Source organism: Eleginops maclovinus, chromosome 20, assembly GCF_036324505.1.
Source record: "Eleginops maclovinus isolate JMC-PN-2008 ecotype Puerto Natales chromosome 20, JC_Emac_rtc_rv5, whole genome shotgun sequence".
NCBI lineage: Eukaryota > Metazoa > Chordata > Actinopteri > Perciformes > Eleginopidae > Eleginops > Eleginops maclovinus.
Window position 1 is genome coordinate 29,894,777 of NC_086368.1, and position 17,568 is coordinate 29,912,344.

The 17,568-nt window shown below is 43.0% G+C and overlaps 3 protein-coding genes across 10 annotated transcripts in view; 1 reads left to right on the forward strand and 2 right to left on the reverse strand.

Annotated features, from left to right (window-relative positions):
• LOC134882975 (butyrophilin subfamily 1 member A1-like) overlaps positions 1 to 17,568 on the forward strand; it is a 158,419-nt gene that overhangs the window by 38,968 nt on the left and 101,883 nt on the right. For 6 of the 8 annotated variants that reach the window (XM_063911030.1, XM_063911031.1, XM_063911032.1 and 3 more), the window contains exon 10: positions 4,959 to 5,033. In XM_063911030.1, the coding sequence (XP_063767100.1) occupies positions 4,959 to 5,033 (75 nt within the window). Of the gene's footprint in view, positions 1 to 2,562; positions 2,602 to 3,051; positions 3,088 to 4,958; positions 5,034 to 17,568 lie in introns of all 8 variants that reach the window. The other 2 variants (XM_063911033.1, XM_063911036.1) reach the window with 1 other exon arrangement.
• LOC134882980 (butyrophilin subfamily 1 member A1-like) overlaps positions 1 to 17,568 on the reverse strand; it is a 52,411-nt gene that overhangs the window by 5,030 nt on the left and 29,813 nt on the right. The window lies entirely within an intron of this gene.
• LOC134882974 (protein FAM200A-like) lies at positions 5,204 to 8,204 on the reverse strand. The gene is made up of 2 exons (XM_063911028.1): positions 5,746 to 8,204; positions 5,204 to 5,607 (listed from the first exon to the last, which is right to left on the reverse strand). The coding sequence occupies exon 1, from the start codon at positions 7,828 to 7,830 to the stop codon at positions 5,749 to 5,751; it is 2,082 nt and encodes a 693-aa protein (XP_063767098.1). The 5' UTR covers positions 7,831 to 8,204; the 3' UTR covers positions 5,204 to 5,607; positions 5,746 to 5,748.

The following is a 17,568-nucleotide window of genomic DNA, read 5'->3' on the forward strand; positions in this document are numbered from 1 at the left end:
AAATGAAGTTTTCATTTCGACCCCTTTTTTTTTGAGCCGCGGGTTTTTGTAAAAAGAAAATGCGGGCCTGATTTTTCCCAACCCCCCCGCTTTCAGCTCGAAATTTTCCCTAGGGGGAAATTGCGCTTTTGGGCGGAGAAAACCTGTTTTTTGAATTTGTGTGGTTGGGGGTTGTGGTGCCGTTTCCAAAGTTTTTCCTTTTTTAGACAGCGCTGGAGTTTTTTTTCCACAGCATACAAACACCTCGTTTTTTCACCATGTTGAAAATGATTCCCCCTTTCCCTTTCCCTCGGGGAAATGCCCTTTTTCGGGGGGGCCCCGGACCCTCCGCCATGCCAGTACAACTTTTGCGCCCTACTAGCTATCCCTGCTAGTGCTGTATATTTCATTTTGATAAAAATGAATGTGCAATTTATCTTTCCCTTTGTTTTTATTAGTAAATTTAAAAATTTTGCCGCCTTTTGGGCGCTGAAAAAATACAAAATTATTTCAAAATAAGGGTTCCCTATTTTTTTTTCGGGATCTACGGGGTTTTTTTTTTCAAAGTTAAATTTTTCCTGTCGATCTCGTTTGCGGGTTGGCACCAGTTTTTGTCCTTTTAACCCTCAGATCAGCTTTTTAAACCCTTCCTCAAAACCCTCTGAGTAAACAGCCCTTGCTTTCTATTTACATCCCGGGAGAGCCAATGTCTGAACAGTCATGATTAAACGGCTTTCCTTCCAATGCTGTCAGAGTGGGTTCCAGAAGGCGGGGGTTGGATGCTGTATTACCACTCCATGGGCGGGAAAGGGGCGGGGGAAAAGGATTTGTCTTTGCGGGAGGAAAAGTCGGTCCTGGGGGAAAAGTCCTGCAGGAGGTTTTCCTTTTTTGATGGGGGCCTTCTTTTCAAAACTTTTGGGGTCAGAGTAAAGCATTAAAAGGGTTTCGATCGCACTTTTTCCCTTTGGAAACTGAAGAAAGGCAACCCCTCCTCATCTTTGAAAGAGGGAGGCGCCCGACGCTGGAAGATACCCCGGGTTTTTTTCCCCAACATCTGCACCCATGGGTAAAACTTTCTAGTTGGCGGGATTTTGGGGTTGAGTACTTTTTGGGGAAACCAACACGCGTCTCCCTTTTGGGGGGCAAGAGAGTGCTTTTTAAAGGGCCCCCCTGAGAATTGAACACAAAACTTTAAACATGTAGGCTTGGTAATGTTCATTTAATGTGAGGAAACATTGAGACAATAAAATCGGATGAATGGGGCCCCCCCCCCTTCTAGTACCAATTTGGGGAAAAGGAAGGTGTGAGGGGCTACATTTTAAGGGGGTTGGGTGAAAATTGTGTCTCTGCTCCCTGTTTTTCCGTCTCCATTTTTTGAACGTTTTAAAACATTTTTTAAGGGAAGGGTTTTTTGACAAGAAATTAAAACAAATGTTTTTGGGCTTTAAGATCTCAAACCTTAAGGGCCGATCCCGGGGAACTCTAGGGGCCGTGAAGTCCCCTGGGGCAGTGTGCTGAGCTCCTGGGGCCCCAGTGTTATTAAAGATGTAGATCAAGTTGTATCCGTAAGTGGTGGTGGGGTTCCCAGGGTCTGATTTTAACCCCAAAGCGTTCTTTTACTTCAAGTGAGGCACCTTTTCAAAGTTCAAATGTCTTCTTTTTCAAACCCGCATTTTTGTTCCAAAGGGGAGTGGTTTTTAAAAGAGACAAACAGCGGGTTTTCGGTTTAGTGGGTGTTTATTTTGCCCTTTACAACAATGATTTCCATTGGCTGTTGGCTTTAGCTGTTCATCTGCCCGTAGGGGAAAAACAGGGGTTTCCTCCCTTGGTCACCTATGTCATATTTGGGAAATTGTGCAGCTAAAACCCTTTCCCCCCAGTTTTTAAAAGATATTTAAAGGGTTTAAACTGAAGTAAAAAAAATGACATGAAAAAAACAAACATAAAGGTCCTATCTGTGAGACCTGGTGCAAAAAAAAATGCGTTTTATCCCCCCTTTTGGGGCCCTGAAGGGGGTTTCTATTTGTAGTTTTTTTCCCTCCCCCCCCAAAGGGCCCTTTTTTGGGTTCCCTTTTTTGTTCCCCCGCTGCAACCCCAAAAACCGTTCCCTCAGACTCTTAATGCCCCAGCAGCCCGGGAGCTTCTGCAGTGGATTTCCTGGTGGGTTCTGTGAAAACTAAAGGGAAAAGTGGCAGGAAAACAATGGGAAGGGGATCCTTTATGGGAGAAACGAGTTCCCCGAGGAAGACCAATCTTTATCACTCTCTGCATTAAGGTACCAGGGAAACCCAACCCCTTTCCAGTGTGTGGGTTTTTCAGGAGGCATCAAGCACGGGTCCCCTTTCTCGATCTTTTGTACAAACAGTGGGGAGATGAGTTCCTTGCTTTATTAAAAAAAAAAATTAAAAAAGATAATTTCAAAAGTAAGTGTGGGGGTGTTTTGGGGGTGTGTGTGTTTTGTTTTGTGTGGGGTGTGTGTGTTTCGAGAAAGGAGTGGGACCCATCCCGCACCGGGATCTGGGGGAAGGGGATCGGTTTTATTGGGTTTTGGGAAAATTTTAATTCTTGCTGCGTTCTGTTGTTTTGTACGTGAACACTGCATTAAAAGACGCCACAGTAAAGGTACGTTTATATAATTCTATGTATTTCTTCTTAATCTGCACACACCAACGTATCAGATGTGTCCAGAGTCTGGTCTCTGTGTCTTCTCAGATGAGCTTCATTGTGTTACTGTTTACATCAGGTTGATTTACTGACACCACAAACACATCCAGATATAAACGATGATACCAGACGACTGAAAGCATGAGTAATGTACAGCAGTGGAAACAGAGACCTGAATGAGAAGAGAATCAAAGTCTCAGTCAGACTGCAGGAGGAGTGTGTGATGGTGTCCCTCAGGGGTCATCTGTACACACACATTCATTCCTGCTGACTCAAACATTCATCAAGAACAAACTCACTCTGAGAGATTATACCCAGAAGGACATGTTGTTGTTGGATCATCAGTAATATTTCTGTTTGGATAAAAGTTGACTTTATGTAATCTATGTTTGATTTTCTCTGCTGCAGGTTCTCCTGTGGGGAAACTTATCCACTTCTACAAAGGTTTGTATAGCTAGACTAACGGCTGTTTAAGAGGTCCTTCTGATCAGTGTGTGTTTCTTGGTTTGGAGAAGGCCTTTTGTAGCGGCCGATTACGCGTATCCAAATGTTCAAAGGCCTCTTAGTCTGCTGTGCGCATTCGAGTATTGACTCCCATGAAAACCCAGATACTTCATGGTTCCATTTAAATGCTGTATTCCTTGGTTGTGGATAAATCCTTTGCCGGCCCACTGCCGATTTGGGACTTCTGCACAGCACAAACAAAATGTATACTCACAAAAATACAGCTAGGGATGCGTGCGGTCAGAGCCTTCTTCCCTTGCCCCTTCCAGACTTCCATTCAGACCTTTTTCTTTGTCACGCTGGCAACGCCATCTCTACCTGAGACTGCCCTCTTGAGCGTGTGCACTACGGTGTGCTATGATTATTTTCTACAACAACAAAAACATGAACTTATGGCGGCCCATAAACACAGCCCAATGTCAGGTAAACTGTATGATTATAATTAGGTTCATTAATGTTAACTTTAGAGAATGTGCAATGTGCTCATCAAGTGGTCGATAAGTACAGTAAATAAAATGCCCAAATGGCTCTCACACCTTTCTTCACACCAAAGCCTCTCCTAGAATTCAGTAGAGTAGCTTGTGGTTGCATGGATACACACATATGATCTTAAACTCCATGAAGGAACTGTAGGGGTGATTTGGTTCGGGGAGAGTGAGTGTGGCGAGCAGACAGGGTCTCGGTCAGAAGACCCAAAGGGCAAGGATGCAATGAGGCAAGGAGAAGGCAGGGTTTAATGCAAGAACCAGTATTTATTTTCCCTTTTGGTCTTGATTATTTTGTGTGCTGCATGAGAAAACAAAGAAACAATACAACTACAATTAAATAACGAAGTGGTCAATCAAACAGAGAAACCAACAATCATGTGCAAATACACAATTCAGAACTAAACAGCAAAGGCAACGAACAAGCAACAATCATGTGTGAATACGCAATCCACAACTAAACAGCAAAGTAACAAACAAGCAACAAACAATTCCCACATGGCTCCTAGCACATGTCTGAGAACAAAGGGATCAGCAAAACTACCACAAAGGCATACAAATGAAACAATAAACAATGAATTGACCACTCACGTTAACTTGAAGACGCACACTTCAGGATATGTGGAGGAAACTCAGGACACAGGGTTAAATTGGTGTGCTGGCAGGGAGTGCAAAGGATGAACTAAAGGGTGAGCAGGCTATTTATAGTCTCCGCCCCTTAGCTGGCAGGTGGAGTGGGATTCAGTTTGGCAGATTCACCATATTAGAAAGATAACTGAAAAAAAAAGGACGAAAATCCAGGGAGTCTTTTCACTCCATAAACCTGAAACTACCTGAACTCCTTGGTTTCCACACAGCTTCTCTTCCTGACTGTAACTCTGTAAAGGGTACAGAGGGAGCCCCCTGATTGAAGCGTTACAGAGACAAACTCAGGACCAAAGATCAGAGTAATGGAGTCATTAAATGGAGATGAAAGCCTACTTTAGCAAAGCACAACTATTCACAAAGAGCTAAACTATTCAACGAGTTCCTTCTACTAGATACCAGACGACTGAAAGCATGAGTAATGTACAGCAGTGGAAACAGAGACCTGAATGAGAAGAGAATCAAAGTCTCAGTCAAACTGCAGGAGCAGTGTGTGATGGTGTCCCTCAGGGGTCATCTGTACACACACATTCATTCCTGCTGACTCAAACATTCATCAAGAACAAACTCACTCTGAGAGATTATACCCAGAAGGACATGTTGTTGTTGGATCATCAGTAATATTTCTGTTTGGATAAAAGTTGACTTTATGTAATCTATGTTTGATTTTCTCTGCTGCAGAATCCATTGGGAAGATAAAAGATGTGGATAAGACAAACAGCTCTACTGAAGGATGTCCTCTGAAGACAAACCGTGGTACAGACCTTCAAAGCCTCTCCTAGAATTCAGTAGAGTAGCTTGTGGTTGCATGGATACACACATATGATATTAAACTCCATAAACCTGAAACTACCTGAACTCCTTGGTTTCCACACAGCTTCTCTTCCTGACTGTAACTCTGTAAAGCAGGGGTTTTGAACTGGTTTTGTCCCAGGGACCACCATTCGGACTAGAAAGCAATCCGCGGCCCACTGATGTGCCTGCGCGTGTGTATTTGGTGTTACATGCATAGCTCAATGCATGAAACATGAAAGAGAGGCCACGCAGATTTTATAATAATAAAAGTAGATTTATTAAATTAAATTAAATTAAAGATTATTTTAAAGAAAGAATAAAGAATAATAAAGTGTTGTGCAATTCAGTATTGGGAAAAGTAACTAAAAATGTCATGCAAAGTCAGTCTAGGTGTGTGACAAAACAACAACGGAGAACAAAAATCCAACAACACCGGAGAACCAAAATCCAACAAATGAAGACCAAGGCAGCCTCAACTGCTGGCTGGTCAGGGCTTTTATAACCCAGCCAGGACAGACCTGTCACCAATCACCTGCTGTAGAGACAGAGAGATTGAGAAAAGCAGAGAGAGATTGAGAAAAGCAGGGAGAGAGAACAGGCTTACCATTAACACAGGGCGGGGCCTAAACCCGCCAGGGTCGTAACAGTGAAAACATGGGAGAATTAGGCCTACCTGTCAGTGTGATATCTGGGCGTGGTGAAGTCCACACAGCCTGTCTATTCGTGGCGAAATGGTAGACAGAGACAGTCTCATGTCATTCTCTGGATCAAGCCTAGCCCTGTACTTATTCTTTAAGTACGCCAGTGTAGAAAAACCACTCTCACACAGGTATGTGGTTGGAAAGGGCAAAAGACACCTCATTGCTTTTGCAGCAAGCTGTGGAAATTCTGTCTGGCAACTTATCCAGAATTTAACAAGGGGCTGTGTGTCGTACATATGCCTCCTGACAGAGTCTGTGGACATCTCAATCAGCTTATCCTCTTCCACAGCCGTCAGACTTGACCCTACTGATGCATCGTCACTGAATGGGAGCAGGATCCACTTGCTGTCACGGCGCCACTCTTCCGAATCAGTGAAGTACTTTGCGAATTGACGCACAAGCTTCCTCAAATGCTCACATATAGTGTCGTTGATGTCAGTGCTGTCAGGGTATTCCTCAACTGAAGGAAACATCGCCAAGTTATTGCTCTCCACTCGTTCGATCCACTTTGACATTTTTTTCACAAATGCGTCGAGCTTCTCGTAGAGCTGCATGACGTTTGCATCTCTCCCTTGCATGGAGCTGTTCAACTTGTTCAGCTCTGCAAAAACATCTGTGAGGTACGCCAGCTTAGTTAACCAGTAACTATCGTTGAAATTGGAAGCCAGATCAGAATGCTTCTCGCACAAGAACTCGTAGATAGCTCCGCGTAGTTCAAACACACGGGCGAGCACAGCGCCGCGAGACAGCCAACGCACCTCTGAATGATAAAGGAGAGAGCTGTGTTCACTTCCCAAGTCATGGCATAGGGATGAAAACAGGCGTGTATTCAATGCGTTTCGTTTTATGAAGTTGACCGTCTTGACAACGACATCAAACACACCACTGAGCTCAACACTGAGATCTTTGGAGGCGAGAGCCTCTCTATGAATCAGGCAGTGTGTCCAAATTACCCCCGGAGCCACCCTCCTTACATGCGCAAACAGTCCAGTCTTGCTGCCACTCATGGCTCGGGCCCCATCGCTGCATAATGCAACGCACCTCTGCCACGAGATATTGTGCTCCGTGAAAAAATCGTCCAGTGCTTTAAATATTTCTACACCGGTAGTTCGCCCGGGCAGTGGTTTGCAAAAAAGAAATTCCTCGCACATAGTGCCACTGTCCTCGTATCGCACAAATGTTAACAGTTGCGCATCATTAGTAACATCTGTCGTCTCGTCGATTTGAAGGGAAAACAGAACTGTCTGAAGTTTTGCCATCAGCTGGTCTTTGACATCATTTGCCATTTCCCCAATTCGTCTTCCGATTGTGTTGTCTGACAACGGAATAGTTTTTAATTTGTTGGCACATTCTTCGCTTACCATAGCTCTGCACATATCTATGGCTGCTGGCAATATAAGCTGCTCTGCAATGGTATGGGGCTTCTTACTTTTTGCAACCCTGAGAGCGACCAGATACGATGCTTTCAGTGCGTTTTCATTTATTTTTGCACTCTTCCTCATGGTAGCCTGCTGTCCTTTGAAATCACGCAACATCTGTTGCATGTACTCAACGGGTTTGGCCTTCAAGTGGACGTGATGCGTCTCCATATGCCGCGTAAGTTTCGACGGCTTCATAGCTTCATTACAGAGAATTGTTGAACATACGAAACACAGTGGTACCTCCTCTCCTGCTCTGTCTGTCGTCACTGTGAATCCATATTTAACATATTCCTCATTGTATTTTCTTTTTCGTCTTTTTTGCGAAGTTGACGCTTCGGAAGCCTGTCCTTGCCCTATCGTGGCGGCCTGTCCCTCTGTCGTGGCAGCCTGACCCTCTGTCATGGCAGCCTGTCCCTCTGGCACTTTCCTCACTACAAAACGATCCATTGGTGCTAGATATATAGCTAGACTAGTACATATGTAACAAATGTTTGCTGTACTACAACCTATCTTAAAATACTCTCGTCGGCTATGCTTATAAATGTGTGTCAACTTTGCTCGCAAGACTGTACGTAATGAATAATAAGTGAGGTTAGCGACGCAACTCATTACCATTAGCGAATCACAGGCTACCATAGACTGGATAGGCGCAAGGCTACATTCTGTCAGCTTGAATTTCCTTTATATTATTTTAAACATATTTTTCACGATATGTAACGGTATTCTGGAAATGTGTTGAAATATCAAAGCGAATTTATATTAAAAAAAAACAATGGTGAACTGATCAACATAGGCTCTTGTCACGGACCACATGCAATGCCGCCGCGGACCACCAGGGGTCCGCGGACCACCGGTTGAAAACCCCTGCAAAGGGTACAGAGGGTGAAATTATTGAGGGTGGTTGATTCCAGTATTATAAAGTCAACGCAGTGGATCTCAGGAGCACATGGAGGCAGGACTTCCAGATAATAGTCTTTGATTTGTAGTTTGTTGGTTCTTATATTGTTGATCGGTTTATCTGGCAGAAAAGCACAACACATTCCAGGTAGTTTAAACACAACACTCTTTACTCAAATTATGTTACGAGGCAGCTATCTCTACATAACTATATGCCATGTGGCGACAAAGTAACCACAGGCAATCAAAACGGCACAGAAGATAAAGAGAGATAAGCCACCCAAGATGCCATGAAGATACAACCTAGAAAAGAAACGTACTGGTTATTTACTCGAGACAACAGTTCTGTCTCAAGAGTAGCTGGGGCCAGCCAGCTTCTTTGTTCGTCGGGGGAAGGGAAGCCACAGGTGAGCTGGTGGCCTTAATAGATTGGCTAGCTCCGCCCCTCCAGGGTGGCAGGAGGAGGGAGCAGGTAGAGGAGTGGGGGAAGGGTTTTCCACAGCCGCCCCTCAGATATGTGACACATATTTGATTCAAAGGAAAACCCTTGTGTTCCTTCAGGGTTCTTAGTCATCTCTGATCTCCGTGAGGGAAACCAGTCGGCTGACAGGACGTACATATGATTTCCCTTTGATTAGTACCTCAGCCACTCTGACTCTGCCGTCTGAGCTAGGGAGAAGTTTCTGAACCTTTCCTATTGGCCAGGATGCCTGGGGTAGATTCGGGTCCACGACCATTACAATGACATCCAGGATGAGATTCGGTTTCTCCTATCTCCACTTTTGCCGAGTTTGAAGGGTAGGGAGGTAGTTCTTTATAAAGCTTACCCAGAATTAATCTGCGAGCACTTGACTGTGCCGCCATCTCCTTGTACCTAGAAGGTCAGGACAGGCATATACGACCTGGGGAAGGGCTGCCTCAAGCCGCCCCATCAGGGGAAGGTTTGGGGTCACTGGGCCTGATATGTCAGAGGCGGTGTACCCGAGGGTCTTGGAGTTCAGGATCTCCTCAACCTCTATGAGTACAGTTTGCAACACTTCCTCCGTGACGGATTGATTGCCCAAGGTGACACGTAATGCTGTCTTAATGGCTCTCACTTCCCTTTCCCAGGTCCCCCCAGATTGGGGGGCATGCGGGGATCCTCAAGAAGCGCACTTTGTGTTTAGACATATGTTCTTGAAGAGCAGGGCTCAATTGGTCAATTGCAGCTCTCTCGCTCCTCCCACGAAGTTGGTGCCATGGTCTGATATGACTTCAAATGGGGTTCCACATCGTGCTACGAAGCGGTGGAATGCCATGAGGAAGCTGTCTGTGTCCAGACTAGGAAGAAGGTCTCTATGAATGCACGGTGTGGTCAGACATTTAAAGAGTATTCCCCATCTCTTCTCCTGTCTGCGGCCGACTTTGACAAGGAAAGGGCCAAAGCAGTCCATCCCTGTGGACCAGAAAGGGGGCTTGAATGATCGCAGGCGAGATGGAGGTAGATCAGCCATCCTAGGAATCTCTGGGTTTGCCTTCCATTTCTTGGACTCCATGCATGAATGCTGGTGTTTCCGCACTGCTTGTCTTCCACGCAAGATCCAATATTTCCTCCTGAGGCCGGCAAAGACTCTCTCCGGCCCAGGGTGGCAGAGCTTATTTTCAAAGTCCTTAATCAGCAGTTGTGTAATGTAGTGTTTTGGATCCAAAACCACAGGATGGATATTGTTATAATCCAGACGTTCACTTTTGCGCAGCCGAGCACAACTCTGATCAAGTTTGTGGTGTGATTGAACTCAGGGGCCAGATTGTTCAGGCGGCTTTGACTGGTGACAGGTTTGTCTGCTTTGAGTACGGCATACTCTTCTGGGAAACTCTCTTGATGTGAATGTGTTATAAGGAGGGCCTCCACCGAAGCTCTCTCAGGGGGTTGAGAACCTGCATCCAAGGACGAGATGATGTTCTGGGCGGTTCCAACAACCAGGTCCTCCCAGGACTGAAAGTCAAGGATGTCTTTGGGGATGGTTGTAGGCATAAGGGACGTATAACCACAGAAGGAAGATTTTCTGATCTCAGTTTCTGCATCATTAGAGGTTGAGAGTGGAAACCAGGGCCATTCACGAGGATGCTGTTACAGGAAAGGAAGGCCCTGACTCCATTGGTGCGGAGAGGCTAGTTCTTTCAAGGTTTTTCCTCTGGTGATGTCATCAGCTGGGTATTTTGCTGAATTAATATACCTCTAGTCAGAGGGGGCGTGTACTCAAGGATCTCTGTGATCCGATGGGCAACAATTGTTTTGTACTGGCAGGACTCTGATTGGAGCCAGGTTAGGACGGTTGTGGAGTCTGACCATAGCACTAGTTTGTCAAGGGTCAGAGTAAGTTCTGACTGCAGCTTCTTTACCAGTTGAGCTCCAGTCAAAGCAGCACATAACTCCAGGCGGGGAATAGTGATTTGGCGCCTGGGTGCCCCTCTTGAACGACCAGGACAAATGAGATATGTACCTGCCCGTTGGAATCCACTGTCCTCAGGTAGGCCACAGATCCATAGGCCGTCTCAGAGGCATCACAGAACACATGCAGTTCTCTGGTCACTGAAGGATCCTGATTTTCAACGGGTCCATAACACCATGGGATCTTGATTTCGGTCAAAGAAGGAAGTTCCTTTTCCCATAATCCTCAAGCTTTCACGAATGCGTCAGGGAGGCATGGGTCGTCCCAGTCCCGCTCTTTTGACCTCAGTTTCTGAATGAGGACTTTGGCACGGGTGGTGAATGGGATGACAAACCCAAGGGGGTCGTACTGGGTGGCAAGTATCCTGTACACATTGCGAAGAGTATAAGCTTTTGGTACTCAACAGGCCTGTGTTTGTAGCCTAAGGTGTCAGAGGAGCAGTGCCATATCAAGCCCAATGCTCCTTCCCATGGGTCAGTGCGATCTTGGCTATTCCACCGTTCTGTATTCTGTGATTGAGCTTCTTTGGGGAGATGCTCAACCACTGAGGGGAGGTTACTGATCCACTGTCGGATTTCAAAGCCCCGAGGGTCGAGTAATGCTCGCAGTCGGCCCAAGACAATTTTGAACTGCTGTTTGGCGGGAAAGCTTTGAAGAAAGTTGTCTACATAGACTGACTGTGGCACTGATGTTTCCACACAGCTTCTCTTCCTGACTGTAACTCTGTAAAGGGTACAGAGGGAGCCCCCTGATTGAAGCGTTACAGAGACAAACTCACTCTAACCCAGCGGTTCTCAAACCTTTACAGTCAGACCCCCTTTGGGTAATGGGAATATTTTGTACTCAAGTACAAGTATACTTTTGAGATACTTGTACTTGAGTATTTCAGGTTTTGCATCTTTGTACTTCTACTCCACTACATGTATGTAATCCCGTTACTTTACAGATTTGGATTAATGATGTGAAATATAGTCAACCCTCAAATCAGACTTCAGTACTTCTCCCACCTTACTCGTCATTGGGGCAACAGAGCTTTGATTTACAGCAGAAAGCTGTGCATCTCTCCTCTGAATATGATGCCTTTTGGCCAGCTGCTGGACAGATTGCTCCTGTTTACGCAAAAATACTTCTGTCATACGAGCGTTGTCCACATCGAGCCTTGTAGAGTGTACGTTTTGCAGCGTGTCCGTGAGCGAGCAGCCCCCCCCCCCCAGCACACACACGAGAGAGGTCTCTGGAAGAGCAGAAATAATGATATTGCAAGTTAGAAACATATTTGGTTTGATAAAATGTGCAAGATAACTTTGATGTAGCAATAAGAAGTCTATGTATTTTTTATATAATAAAGCGCACACAATGTTTGTTTACAACTTCCTAACAAGCTTCACGCGCCCCCTGCAGTACCTCCACGCCCCACTAGGGGGGCGCGCCACTCAGTTTGAGAACCACTGCTCTAAAAAGATTATACCCAGAAGGACATGTTGTTATTGGATCAGCCATAATATTTCTGTTTGGATAAAAGTTGACTTTATGTAATCTATGTTTGATTTTCTCTGCTGCAGGTTCTGATCAGGAGGGAGAAGATTTTGAAAACACAGAAACGGCTCTGTTACAGAACCCTCCCAGCAGCACCTGAAGCCATCCAAAAAGTGTTAGCCTAACATCTGTGTGTGTGTGTGTGTGTGTGTGTGTGTGTGTGTGTGTGTGTGTGTGTGTGTGTGTGTGTGTGTGTGTGTGCGTGCGTGCGTGCGTGCGTGCGTGCGTGTGTGTGTGCGTGCGTGTGTGTGTGTTTCCATCAGGTTGCAGCTTTTGAAACAAACCAATAATTATTTTTACTTCCTTTTTAAAATAGAGGATCATCAGTCTGAAGGAGAGAGAGAGAGAATTAACCGCCACAGAATCACTTTGATGAATATTCTTGCTAATTGTTGAACGTAAATCTGTCTCAAAAGGACGTTAATATCGAGGAGAAGAATGTCTAAAATGAAGTGTAAATATTATAATTGTATTGTTTAAAGTTTACTGTTTTTAGGAAGACCTTTATCTCTTTCGATGATAAAGCAGAGGATGAATCTGGCAGGAATAATCCAGATGCAGTTACTCTTTATGAGCAGCCTGTTACAGGTTCCTGTGAAACCAGCTCTTTCACTTTTATATTTTTCCTTAATTTGTTGATTTGTTTGCCATTCAGGGAACGCCAATCAGAAGGTGGAGTTTGTTGTTTGAGAAAATGTCTGAAGTTGATCTGTTTTAAATGAACTCCTGGAAAATGATAGTTTGTTGGTCAGTCTGAATGTGTTAATTGAAGGATGTTATGAATTATATCTTGTGTTACATATATGATGATTATTATATCCATAAGAAGCTTTAGTTTTTGTCTTTCAATTCTATTCATGGTAGAGGATTATCAGTCTGAATGGGCTGATGAAGCGGATCTGAGCTAGTTGTGAAGGCAGCAGGAACACTCTGTGTCTTTGAGGGAACTCTAATAATTGTTTTGATCACTTTTTATTGAATTATGAATTTATGAATGTGTAAATACACGTATCCATTTCTGGGGATTATTCAACCGTACATCATGTCATTACACCAAAGTGACCTGGAGTTTCATTCTGAACAATAATCTCTCCAAACCTCACTGTGAATTATTGAGGGGGTTTCTTATGTTGTCAGATGAAAAGCGCTGCCTTGATATTCTGAGTTTGTTTTCTGTTTCCTTTATTTTTATTGTGTTACCTGCTGACTGTATTATCTGCCAAAAAATGACCCACTGTTGTTGTTGTGTATTATGTTCTGCTGAAGCACAAATAAGGAATGCACTTTTGCTTTTGCACAGACCACTGTTATAAATGAATAAACATTGAACCTGTATTTAATAACTGCACCTGTTTTTCATATTTTATTTACTGAGTGGAAAAATGTAACGAGTTTAATTTATTTTGAATTTAATACTTCAGTAAAATACGGAACATCAGTAAAGTAATTCACTGTTCGTAAGTTATGTAGTTCAAACTAAACTCTGAAGACATACTCCTGAGATCGGTGTAAAGATTTAAGCGTTTGGAGATACATGGGCAACCCTCAGGTTATTAATCATAATAATAAATGAGTGCTGCACGGTGCACCGGTACTACAAAGGTATCGCGATACCCTGCCGTTAAAAAGCAACGATTCCCCGTTTCACCAGTACCGGTATTTGTCAAGTGTTCCGTCTTTTTTGGCTGTGCTTAACCCCCACTTGATAGGGAGGCACCAATTCTGAATGTTTTAACTGGGTTTCACTCAATGACCAGGCTTCTTGTATCTTTATCCGATTTATTTTTCTTCCTTTTGTAGCCCAGACAGTACAGGTGAAAAACCTTAAAAACCAGAGAACACCAACCATTTACAAATTTGCACATCTCTTATAAAAATAGGCACAGGAATCAACAATGATCAATTATCAAAATGTTTGACCTGACACACACATGTATAAATAACCACATATATATATAAATAAATAACCACATGTATATAAATAAACACATCTGTTAAGTTAATCATTTTAGCTTGAATCCATCACAGATATTAAATTAGCCTACATTTTCTAATACGAGAACCACAATGAGTGACTGATCAACCACATGGATCACTAAACAGTTCAATTGTTAGCAGCATGTTTAGCACACCATTTTTTCCCATATAAATATTTACAAATATTTACAATACATTTTCACTCCCACCAAGTTACAATGTGCAATTTCAGCAATTCATTTTAGACAAACTTCATATGATCTAGGACTATGCACGTTTTAAACCATGGCTTTATGCCAATCCATCACAGCAGTATTCCATATCAAAGAGCTAAATCACTGAATTAAGCAAACTACAATAAAACTGACTAACCAACGTTTCCACAATACATTCTGCACTACCCGTGAATATTTACAACACAAAAGCAGATACTACCGTGCACAAACACAAATGACTTTCCCGCGGCAGCATTCAAATGCGTCGTCGGCGTCCATCAAACAATCAACAAGTGGCACTCGCAACAAAGTCTTAACGTAGCGATCTTACCGGCTGTCTGTTCAGTCTTTGAATAATTGGTACCAGATTCAGCACAACTTCGGAAGAGCTCGATGAGAATGCCGCCTCTTACTTTTCTCGTGCTTTACTGACGTTTGTCTTTTTAAACAGATATTAAGCTGGAACTGCGTGCGTCTTCTTTTGCTGCTCGAGTGTTCACATGCGAGTGATAATTAGTTCCGCTTGACTGCCGACGACGAAAAAGGGGCGTTCACCGTGACAGTATTTAAGAAGGACTGTTTTAATAGGAGCTGTACTTCCTGTGTGTGTTCAGCGCTCTGCTTCCACTCCCTGCAGCCTGCCTGCAGTGCCCCCCCTCTCTCATGCACGCTCCAGCTGTCATATCATGTGGCAAAACGAGAGCATGGCTGCGAGTGGGAGTGCTGTTGTCGAAGCGACTTGGCTGTTGACTAAAAGACGCAACAAATGAAACTTGGAAATATCTTGGTTTCATCTCTGCTGACGGAGAACACGCAGCTCCGCCCACACATACTCCAAGTGAAATACCTGACACACTAAACTATCTGACCTAAATCTGGAACTAGCTGAACGAGTTATCGGTATGTTTGTTCTTCACTGTCGGGACACTCAGTACTGGATCATTGAGCTGCAGGAGACCGATACAACTGGCTGTCAGGAGAGGGAGAGAGGGAGAGGGAGAGGGAGAGGGAGAGAGGGGAGAGGGAGATGGGGAGAGGGGAGAGAGGGAGAGGGGAGAGAGGGAGAGGGGGGAGAGAGGGAGAGGGGGAGAGGGGAGAGAGGGAGAGAGGGAGAGAGGAGAGAGGAAAGAGGGGAGAGGGGAGAGAGGGAGAGGGGAGAGGGGAGAGGGAGGGGGGAGAGCGGGAGAGGGAGAGGGGAAAAGAGAGTACTCCGTTCATGGTGTTATTATCCAGTTACTGTGAACTGTTGAATGATGCAGTTCATCTTCTATCAGCAGTTTGTTTGTTTTTCTCCAGGTTTGAAATAAAGCACAATAAAGACATTTAGGACGTTTCCCCTTTTTTAAGAACAGTATCCAAATCGCAATTCTTGACTCGGTATCGAAACTGAAATGTTGGTATCGTGACAACACAATAATAACAACAATAACAATAATAACAATAACAATAATAACAATAACAATAATAATAATAACAACAACAACAATAATAACAACAATAACAATAATAATAACAATAATAACAATAACAATAATAACAATAATAATAATAATAATAACAATAATAATAATAACAATAATAATAACAATAATAACAATAACAACAATAATAATAACAATAATAACAACAATAATAACAACAATAATAATAACAATAATAACAACAATAATAATAACAACAATAATAATAACAACAATAACAATAATAATAATAACAATAATAATAACAATAATAACAATAACAACAATAATAATAACAATAATAACAACAATAATAACAATAATAACAACAACAATAATAACAACAATAATAATAACAACAATAATAACAATAACAATAATAATCATACTCTTTATTTATTTGGCACCTTTCATGCAACATGCAGCGCAGAGTGATTTACAGAGACGACGTAAAGAGTGAAGAACATCATTAAAAACAGGTTATAAACAAACAGAAACTGTTGTCAATAAAGTTATTGATATGGACATCATAGATTGTTCTTAAATGTAAAAATGTGTGTTAAGGAAAGCTTGCATTGAAATCAGATATCTTCAGAAATAAATACTGATAATAATAAATGTTTAGTGACTTTTACAATACTACCAAACTCTAGTGGTGCACCAGATTCACATGTATTATAAGAAGTATAGAATAATGTTTGTGGAACTCTTCAGAATGTAAGGATTTTACAATTACTTTATTTAAGAAATGGGAACAGGTTATTTTGTATAAATGCTATTACTGTTTAACTTCTAGTGTCATTTTGAAAGCAGGACTTTTACTCAGTATTCTTAGACTGCAGTATTACTCCTTTTACTTCAGTAAATAGTCTGAGTACTTCCTCCACCTCTAGTGGCTTTCACAACGTTGCTGTTATTGATGTGTTTCTGTTACAGTTGTTGGTTTTAAATAGAACAGTGAGTCACAGGTGAAGACACAGGTGGAGTCACAGGTGAAGACACAGGTGAAGACTCCACCCATCAGTAACTCAGAGAGGAAGAAACGGGAAATAATCTGCGACAGAGTTTACTTTCTATTTCTCTGACATTAAACTTCAAATATAGTTATTCCCTGTAAGCTAAATGTGATCTCTGTAAAATAGTGTTGTTCCTGCGGTGAAACATGTTTGGTTTCAGACTACAGTTTCTCTTTCTGCTGACTTTCTCTGGAGCAACTCTGGGACAGAAACCCGGTAAGAAGCTGCTATCAACTGCTCTGTTGTGCTAATGCTAACGCTAACGCTAGCAACAGAACGCATTGGTTTCAATACAGTGAAGCTAACGTGAGCTAACTAGCTTAGCCCCTGCTAAAGATTCTAGATTCAGTCTTAAAAGGCTTCATTGTTTAAAGCACAATAATTACAGCGAAGGTTTGACGTCTCTTCTACATTAATATGATCTTATAAATGAGTTCAGATTCATATTATTGGATGTTGTCATACTGACTAACTTTAAAGAATTCATAACTGAAGGAGAAAAGTGTTTTTAAAGGGGTTTAATGTACATTTCAGGCTCGGTTTTATTGTATATGTAAGGTAGTGACCTGTTTGCGCCACAGGGTGGCACTGTGGCGCTGTTGACGCAAGTTTCTGAGGTTTGCTCCGGGAGGGACGCCATGTTTTTTTTAGTGTATCTGCCTGTGTTCTGGAAGGTGTCCATGAAGTCTGGTGGAACAAAGAATAAAAAAAAGGTCTCAGCCACAATCCGAACTCCTGTGTCCGGTGTCTCCTTCCCTCCGCTCGCTCCTCGACAAATAAACAACAATTAATAAACACAACGCAGAGTCCAGGGGAGGTGAAGAGGGTCTGGCAGCGGACG

Excerpts from the sequence above, each read along its gene's own strand:
- LOC134882974 (XM_063911028.1), bottom strand. The coding sequence starts at position 7,830 with ATGGTAGCCTGTGATTCGCTAATGGTAATGAGTTGCGTCGCTAACCTC.